The sequence below is a fragment of the Charadrius vociferus genome, unplaced genomic scaffold, assembly GCF_000708025.1.
Source record: "Charadrius vociferus isolate BGI_N301 unplaced genomic scaffold, ASM70802v2 scaffold731, whole genome shotgun sequence".
Taxonomy (NCBI): Eukaryota; Metazoa; Chordata; class Aves; order Charadriiformes; family Charadriidae; genus Charadrius; species Charadrius vociferus.
The window spans coordinates 656,700-665,837 of NW_009646854.1; the positions used below are offsets into that span (position 1 = coordinate 656,700).

At 38.6% G+C, this 9,138-nt stretch overlaps 1 protein-coding gene across 5 annotated transcripts in view; it reads right to left on the minus strand.

Annotated features, from left to right (window-relative positions):
* Nucleotides 1-9,138, minus strand: part of PDE4D (phosphodiesterase 4D, cAMP-specific) — a 370,935-nt gene that overhangs the window by 20,042 nt on the left and 341,755 nt on the right. Inside the window, exon 1 of one of the 5 annotated variants that reach the window (XM_009894271.1) lies at nucleotides 1,086-1,133. The exons of the other annotated variants lie outside the window; for them this stretch is intronic. Within the exon in view, the coding sequence (XP_009892573.1) occupies nucleotides 1,086-1,133 (48 nt within the window). Of the gene's footprint in view, nucleotides 1-1,085; nucleotides 1,134-9,138 lie in introns of those variants that run through there. 5 annotated transcript variants of the gene reach the window in all.

A 9,138-nucleotide genomic window follows, 5' to 3' on the forward strand; every position in this document is an offset into this window, starting at 1 on the left:
GGTCACAATGACCTAATCGGACACAATGACCTAATGAAGGGTTTGTACTTCTATTTGGAAAAACCCCTATGATAGACGTGGGTATTAATACAAGTAAGTATAAGAGATTCAGTAAGGTATGAATACAATGCTTGTATTATTTTTAGTCATTTAATTCAACACTTGCATTATTTAGTTCAGCATAAATCAGAATTTTCTTTAAAACAGGATCATTTGGAACAGTTATTGTATGTCAAGCATAGGATGATGTTTCTTTTTCCTTTTTTTACACACTTGATAACAATTATAAAGGCAACATCATTTTTTTAAGCAGAAACACATAAGTAGGGCTACAACAAAGCCCAAACGAGGTTTTATATTAAGTGAGTTTCAGTTCTATATGTTGACAGGCATAATGATTTAATTCTTTGGTGCAAAACTTTTCCATAAAAGAGATAAAAGCTTATTTAATTCCATTTTCTAGGAGTATTGCCGTTTTGAGCTAGTTCAAAGCTGCTCTACATAATAATGTAGATCAATATTAGAAGATGACAATTTCAAATGTTTTAATCAATAAACTGTCTCTCTCTCTCTCTCTCTCTCTCACACACACACACACACAGAGGCTACCAGAAATGCTGCTGGAACATACTGTTGATAATTTCACATTTCTTCAGCTAATAAAACCAGTACAAGTCATGCAGTCACCCATTATCCTCAGCCTCTTTACTGGTGTTCACTCCTATTGTATGGTATCTCAGATTTGAGGCTTGGTTTTTCTTTTTGAAATCTTTTAACGTCTGGAAATACAGTTTTGTAGCAATCTTCTCCTAAAACAACACAAAAGTCTCCTGAATTTCTTTGGCTTTAGATTTGGTCTGATTATCCACTGAAGCAACATTATTTTAAAAGTCCCAGCACAGTTTTTAATCTAGACTGTATACTGTGCAGTTCGTTCTCATTACTAAACAAGGGCTTGCTTTTCTGATTTTTTACTCCGTATTCATATTACTTAGTCATATCACCCCAAAATACTCATGCTATCCAGTGATCATACAATCATGTACCGCAAATTAAGGTTCTTAAAAGGTAAACCAAAATCCTACCTTTATGTAGCCCCAAGAAACTGAGAGTAAATAGTTTGCCTCAGGCATTTTTGATTTTTTTTTCTATACTACCAGTCTAAGCTAATCAGTTCTTTACTATCTGATACTGCAAAAGACTTCCAAGAAGAAGGATTCCTTCTCTTCTCTCCTAATTCTTTTTGCTGATCTTCAGGTTCTCAGCAACTGTGTGCACAGGAGGCATACTGAAACGAAATCCAACCGCGTGGTCTTCCGATTGTATAAATGCCATTTGTAAAACTCCAAGCATTCAGAGACAACGCTGAAGAGACATATTGTACGAGCTGAAGAAATATCTGAAGAGCTAGGGATATGCATATTTCCTGAACACCAGGACTTAATGAATAATGTATGTCAAGATGCTCAGCTGCTGGAAAGACTTGCTCTATCAACAGCTACCAAATAAGGACCTGAAGGGGAAGCCGCAAACAGTGCCAGTGATCCCTCCCATAGAGCCTAACTAGCAGCCAATAGTATGTCACCCTAAAAGATATAAATCCGAGGGGCTGGTGACATGATGTACGGTAATTTCCCATTGGCCAGCACCGGGGACTCTCCTGGGCATGGGGTAATTTTTTTTTTATTATTTTTTTTTTAAACGGCAAATACCATTTAATAATGGCATCCCTGCCTGCAGCACTCACATGCCATTCAAAAATAATTGGGCTTAGGTCTCCTGATTTCAGCAGCATTCAGCAGCTCTTTTCAATGGATGCGCCACCCAAGCAATTAAAATTAGTATTGTGTATATTCATGCAGATAGCCTAGCAGTTTTAATTTTTCATATGGAAGGGAAATATATTTTGAGGTTTTTTGTGAAGGAAAACCAACAGAAATAGATCTACGGGGTTTCTTGAGCAGCCTGTGATGTACTGTAACAATGAAAATGTTTTTGGCTTTTATGCCATCTAGATTAATAACTGATCTACTTATACCATTGGGCCAGTCTGCCAGTTTCTACCGCTTTTTTCATTTTAAGAGACAAAAGCAGTTATTATTAAGATAAAGCAATTCATATGTCTTACAATTCCCAGTAAATGTTAAGTTTCCATGGAGAAGTCAGAAGTGAGATAATGAATCCTCAAATTCTCCCTGTATTTATTCAACTTTTGCTCTTTCTGCCTTGGCAGATTAATATAATCAATTACAGCTATACATCATAGAAAAAAAGGGATTAATTGAAAGTGGAGTATGTCAGTGAGCTGACTCAGAGCATTAAATAAAATATCCCACCATCTGCCATTCAGAGACCAAAACTTAAAAGGAGAATGCATTCTCTTGCACCGCTCTGTGCAAGGCATATGCACTACTGCGGCAAATTTCTGAATCTTTGTTGTATCAAAAGAAGGAAGAGCTTCCCAATATGACAGCAGGCAAATGTCTAAGGATAAGCTGAATGAGGTCCAGCATTCAGCTTAAGCCCGCACTGCTGATTCACTGGAAGATGCTGACCGACAACAGTCATAAGGGAGTTTTGGGCTGAAGCAGTTTCTACTTCTCTGGGTGAGGCTACACAGCAATATCAGCAACACTAAGTGCTTGAGAAAGAATCGAACCTGCAAAAATCAATAGGGCAAAATACGATATTAACAAATTTCTTCCTTACAGGAGAGAAATGTATAGCCATGTGACAACCGGATACAGTCAATAGATCATCCAGCACTTATGTATTTTCATACAGAAAGCATACTGTTTTCCTTAAAATAGGTAGTATAAAAAAAACCACATGAATGAACACACTACTGATGCATCTTCTGTTAATACGCACAGTTATGTCCATCCTGGATCTATACAGTTAGATGAACGTAAAACAACTAAGTTTTCAAAATATACCCAGGTTATTATAGACTCAGCACGTCATTAAACTAGCCTAAAAAGTACTTCTGGAAAATATTTCTCCTGATTCTTCCAGCTCAGCTTCGTAACACTGAATATAAAGCTTGTCTTCATCTGTGTTGCATTGTTTTCTGATCACCCGCAAGAGAGCACTGCTGCCACCTACCCAGCATCAACAATGAGAATTGAGAATATGCTGCCTCCCTTCAGAAGGCAATTTCAATTATGACTTAGAAAATGCTAAAATAACAGCCATTATACTACATTATGGCTACTTAAGAAGAGAAGCATGTGGCTACGAAAGTTCACTTGCAATAGGTAGTATGAGCAGATACTGGAAAGCCACGTTTTTAAATCACTTCTCTTACTTTGTTATTTTAAAGGCTGGTTCCTCCTTAAATCATATTAACAACTGACTCCCAAAGCAAAGAACTTGTTTCAGGTAAGGAATATTTAAAATGGCTGTTATGTAAATTACACTAGTTGTTCCGCATGTACCAAAAAAAAAAAAATCTTCATTGAATTTTTTTTTTCCATCATCAACATATGAGACAAAGACATATCCATAAGAATTACTGATTTACAATTTAATTAATTTCTTGAAGGATGGTATTTATAGAGCTATTAGCTAGATAATTTTTATGTAAAACCATATAAAAGACATTTTTCTCCAATGAACATAGATGTTACAATAATTTATTTCAGCTGAATTTTAGCTATACTGATATTAGGAAATTACACCAGATATTGACAGATTATTACTAATCTCCATGATTTTTCCGGGAGCCATAGCTTCAGCCTTGTAAAACTACCAATTGCTGTGATATAATTTACTAGTATGACTTCACTGACTCAGAAAGCATGCCCTCTGGTTTTGGCTACACGTAAGCGTATGATCTTCGAAATTTATAGCTGGGAAATTCACATCGCTAAATTACTGATTTACAGTAATCCTTTTGGTTGATTTTCATCCTTAATTCCCAGGTTGGAATGAGTGAATAATTAGCTTTGAAGGAGGTTACCGTGGACAGATGAGTGCACAGTAAATAGCTGCCACACACAACTAAATATCTAGAGTAATTCAAGATAAGATAAACAGAAGTTAGAGATAAGTGGAAATCCAGCAATGTGTAAGGGAAATTCTTGTTTTCTTACAAACATCCATCCATCCATGAAGATAAAACATGGGAGAAGAAATGAATAATGACATTTTCTACAGTGGTTCCAATCAAGCAAAGAATATGGAAATGAGAAAGGTATAATTTGCAATGGCAGTAAATGAGTAATAAAATACTTCAGAAAAAATGAATTTTTTTAATGAGCACCATTTTGTATTTTGAAGGAATCAAGACAGTGACCTTGAAAGGCAGAAAGATGAAGAAGTCCCTTAATACCCACAGGAAATGTTAGCCATTATTTAATCAACAAGCCTGCACAAGTTTCTCCACAGGAGTCATAAAAAGAGGTGGCACAGATCCCAGGAGCTGTGATGTTCAGCTTTAGTAAATTTTGAAAGACTGCAAAAATGTTAATTTTGTGCCAATTAAAATTTGCAAGCAGCGTGGCTGGATAACTTCAGGCTACCTCACAAAACATCGTTCCTGTGCAAAATAATGGAAAAACTGAAATACACATATTCTAGGCATTTGCTTGACAAAGGACTAAGACACAGGAATGTAATTAATGCCAGTCGACATCATTTTATGTCTTTGAACACGTAATATTCTTGGACTGTTGTAGGGTATTTGATTTAGTACTGTATAGTATTCTGCAACAGCACTCCCAATGTTGAGAGAGGACACATTAAATGGGTTAAGAACCTGATTATTGATCCGCCTCTAACAACCAGCAACAGGCTGTCTTCATCTAATGGGACAGCTTTAAGCCAGGCGCCGCAAGACCTGAGACTATTTTATGGTATTCAGTTTCCTCATTGGTGATCTGGAATTAAGTCACTGCTATGAAAATTTCCACAGTGTGAAAATTTCCAGAGAACAGAAAAACTGCAGGCGGGGGTATAAACTATGAGGATGTGGAAGTCACCAACAGCTGCCTCACCTTTTTAGTGTGTTGGCACCATTCATGTAAACTACAGTTCAAGGAATGTAACTGCAAAGACAGCCGGCAATAAGGAACACAGTCCATGCATACAAATGGTGGACTATGCTGAAGAAAGCAGAAACCCTGAAGAGTTTACAGAGTCACAACAGGACATCCTGTAGTGACACTGTGACCCCTAAAAATCTGCACCTTCTGTAATGCTAAATAAAAAGAGAGAGACTCTAAACACACCATTCTGGCAGCTCCGGTGATGGAATAGTGCACACAGCTTTAGTGTCTCCGTTTTCCTGAACAGTGTCATGTACAGTGCGTAGGAAAAAAATTACAAATATTATTCAGAGGACAGAGAAAGTGGTTTATAATAAAAGAAAAAACTCAGGCTGTTTAACTGAAAATGAATATGGCTACTGTGTAGAACCCTAACAAAGAGGAAACAGCGTACCGTTGCTCTTTTTTTTTTTTTTTAAATCATTCAAAGTGTGTGCAAAGGCACACAGATTTCACCAATACTAGTGCGGTTTTCATCCTTTTATTTACCTGACATATTGATGACAACAATTTGCCAGAAGGACCTATTGCCTCTACACCGCTGTAGAGCATACAGACCGGATCAACAGGAGACCCTCAAGGAAAGCTCCTTTTCCCCCCAAGATGCAGAAAAGGGCTCCTGATACAGAAACACATACTGACAAGGAAGAGGACTGCATCCTCAGCAATCTGGGAGAAACCTTGATCCTCTGAAATAAAGTATCTATGTTCCCTTCTGGCTCTTGTTAGTAAGCAAAGATTCTTGAATGTTCAGTCAACATGAAAGAAACATGGCAATGCTTCAAGCTTGTGGAAAAGGACAGGAAGAAGACTGAAGGGACACTTTGTTGATTCAGTTGCAGTGCTTTCGAACTGTCCCAGAGGAGACTTATGATCTTGGTCTTTCCTTCCACAGGTCCGTGAGGGGTAATTCAGGAGCTTCAGCAGTAACATGCTTAGCTTTGAAGGCAGGAGAACAGCGCTTTTTAACTCTCAACTGCAACCCCTGGACTGACTATGAAGTGGGACTAAGAACCTTCAGGCAGATTTCTGAGCATCAACCCTCAATACAAGAGTGCTGGATGTAGCACGTATTGTCTAGTTAGCAGCAAAAAGTAAAACAAAGAGGAAAAGAGCTAAATGCATCACTGATTTTAGTTTTCAAGGTTGTATGCATTACAAACAGCAACAGATAGTCTGAAGATATCTCATGAGCCAAATGAGAAGGCAAATATCAAAAAACATTTTCAGGTTGACTTCCACACACCAGAGGACTGCAATAATCACCCATGTAAAATTCAACTCCTACTGGTCACAAACACAAGGCTGTTTTCACAGCATTACCCAACTCCATCTGACATTTATGCTGGTGTGTAGCCCAGCAGAAGGCCTCCCCACAAAAATGGAAGTCTCCTCAGTGCTGGAAGACCACAGCAGAAAATAATGGTCGTTTCAGCCAGCAAGCAAGCAAGGGCCTGTGGATGGCCTCAACCAAGCCAAGAACCAGAACTGGTCTGGAGGAAGAAGCAGGACAGCTAGGCACAAGGAAACTACTGAATCAATGAGGCTTGCCAAACTTCTGTGGGTTCCCCCTAAGACTCTCTGGCTGAAAGGAGAGGAAATGTAGAACTTAATTAAAAAAAAAAAAAAAAAGAATTTTACAAATACAAGGAGTCATTCTGGCTGCAGCTATCAGCTGCCACACACCAAGTGAGCAGCAGAGGTGGAGACAAAGTTGGGTCTTACGCTGGTATAAAGAAGACATGAACTCCACTGGTGGCTGAGAACTGATGGCTGTAATTGGAACAAATCCCTAACTCTTCTGAAGGAGCCTCAGCTTTAAGGATCCTAAGTGTAGCATGACTATGCTGCTTTAAAAAGGCTTTCTTGGCAGCCTCCTGCTTGTCAGAATTATGTTAATTAAACATGATGGAATAGCCTAAGCTATATCGTTTTACAGATCTTTTTATTTGGGAATATATAATTCTCATGCTTCAAATATGAGAATTTTATGTTGCGGAACAGACTGAGATGACAATGTTCTTCTGAACTATTTTAGGGGAAGTACGTAGTTAAAACCCAGGAGCTGAGCTGTTAATAAAGAGTTAGGCTTCTTTATCCTTTTTTTTAGAAAGGACTTTCTGGTAAAATACATAATTCAATGTTTGTATTTACTGCCCTCTAGCGATAATATAAGCATTAGCTATGAATATATAGGAACACATTAAACTTTTTTCAGATCAGAAATCTCACAATGTGGTCCACTAATTTTCAATCATACCACAGTAGGGTCTTTACAGGTATTCTCTACAGCTTCAGTATTTTCAATAGACACTCCTGAGCAATTGCAAAGCAACAAAAATTGCACCCCCATTTCAATCCGTGTTTTGAGGGCCACTGGCAGTCTTTAAGATGCAACATTCACCTACCGTTTTCTTGCAGGAACTCTTCCACATAATGATAAGAGCACAGTATGCATATAATGGTTTCTAAAAAAAAATAATCCCTGCAATATATAGAGTTTAACCTCAAAAAGTATTTTGCTGTTTACAATATTCTGCTATATATTTATTTTCCCCTTAATTCAGTGCTGTCAAAATGATGTAAATGACAAAAAAGCTACTGTTAAAAGCTAATTTAGATGAGAGGAAAGTGGATCTGGGTGTGGCAACAGCTGCAGTTATGACAGCAAATTTGAGGAGGCGGTCCCCCAAGCAGAAAGCAGTGATGAATAGCTCAGGTGGCTATCTCTATCCCTCTTGGCAACTGACAGAATCAAACGCATAACCACAATCCTGTGGTGTATTCCATGAAATTACCATTATGAACAGTACCTGATGTGAACAGAGGGCTTTCCAAGTTTTGCCCTAAAAACAATGTTAAAAAAATACTTTACCTTTACTTAGACATATATAGATACATATATCACAACATTAAAACACAATACATATCATGTTTCCATCACGTGTCAATATGTATCCACAGCATATTGATAAAAACATACAATATGTGTGCATCACAATGGGAGAAGCTGTGAAACAGATCGGAGTTATTTATACCTCTGGCCTGGAAATGCTTCAAACAAATACCCTGGGTTAAGGCACTGTTTTTTAAAATCATGCTTAAATTATTGCACCGTTAGTGGAAATACCTACTCCGCTCAGTTAATTCATCATTTCAGCATATTTCTCAACAGACACTAAACTCTTTTGCTCAAAGTTTCTCTCTGTAAAGATGCTGGCACACAGATCGAACGTGTGTGTAGCTTGCACTGGACATGAGCTCAGAGAACCTGGAGCAAACTGTGAGATTCCATATTTCATATTTTTCATATCTGCTTGATATGCAAAAATCCATCATATTTATGCAAGCTATTTTAATGGCCCACTTCTTTCACTCCTCCAACAAACTTTGCAGGGAACAATTTAAAATGAATGTTTCAAAACAGCTCTGGAAAAAGCTACAAAATACCACCACAAGAGGGCCCTAACCTGGACTCTTTTATAATGGCTCGTTCCCTTACAACACCCTGGCGCAATTTGCTTGCTTGACAATAACTCTCCTATCTTATATATCATCTATCTTATATATCTATCTATCAGTAGACAAGGGAAGATCAAGAGATGCCATCTACCTGGACTTGTGCAAAGTGTTTGACACTGTCCCACGCGATATCCTGGTCTCTGAATTGAAGAGACATGGATTCGATAAATGGACCACTCAGCGGATAAAGGACTGGCCGGACGGTCACACTCAAAGAGTTGTGGTCAACGGCTTGATGTCCAAGTGGAAAGAAGTGACGAGTGGCGTTCCTCAAGGGTCAGTACTGGGACCTGTATTATTCAACATTTTTGTCGCAGACAGGGACAGTGGGGTCGAGTGCACCCTCAGCAAGTTTGCCGATGATACCAAGCTGTTTGGGAGGTAGACACGCTGGAGGGGAGGGATGCCATCCAGAGGGATCTGGACAGGCTGGAGAGTTCATGCAGTTCAACAAGGCCAAGTGCAAGGTCCTACATCTGGGTCAGGGCAATACCAAGCACAAATACAGGCTCGGTGTGGCATGGCTGGAGAGCAGCCCTGAGGAGAAGGACCTGGGTGTGCTGATTGA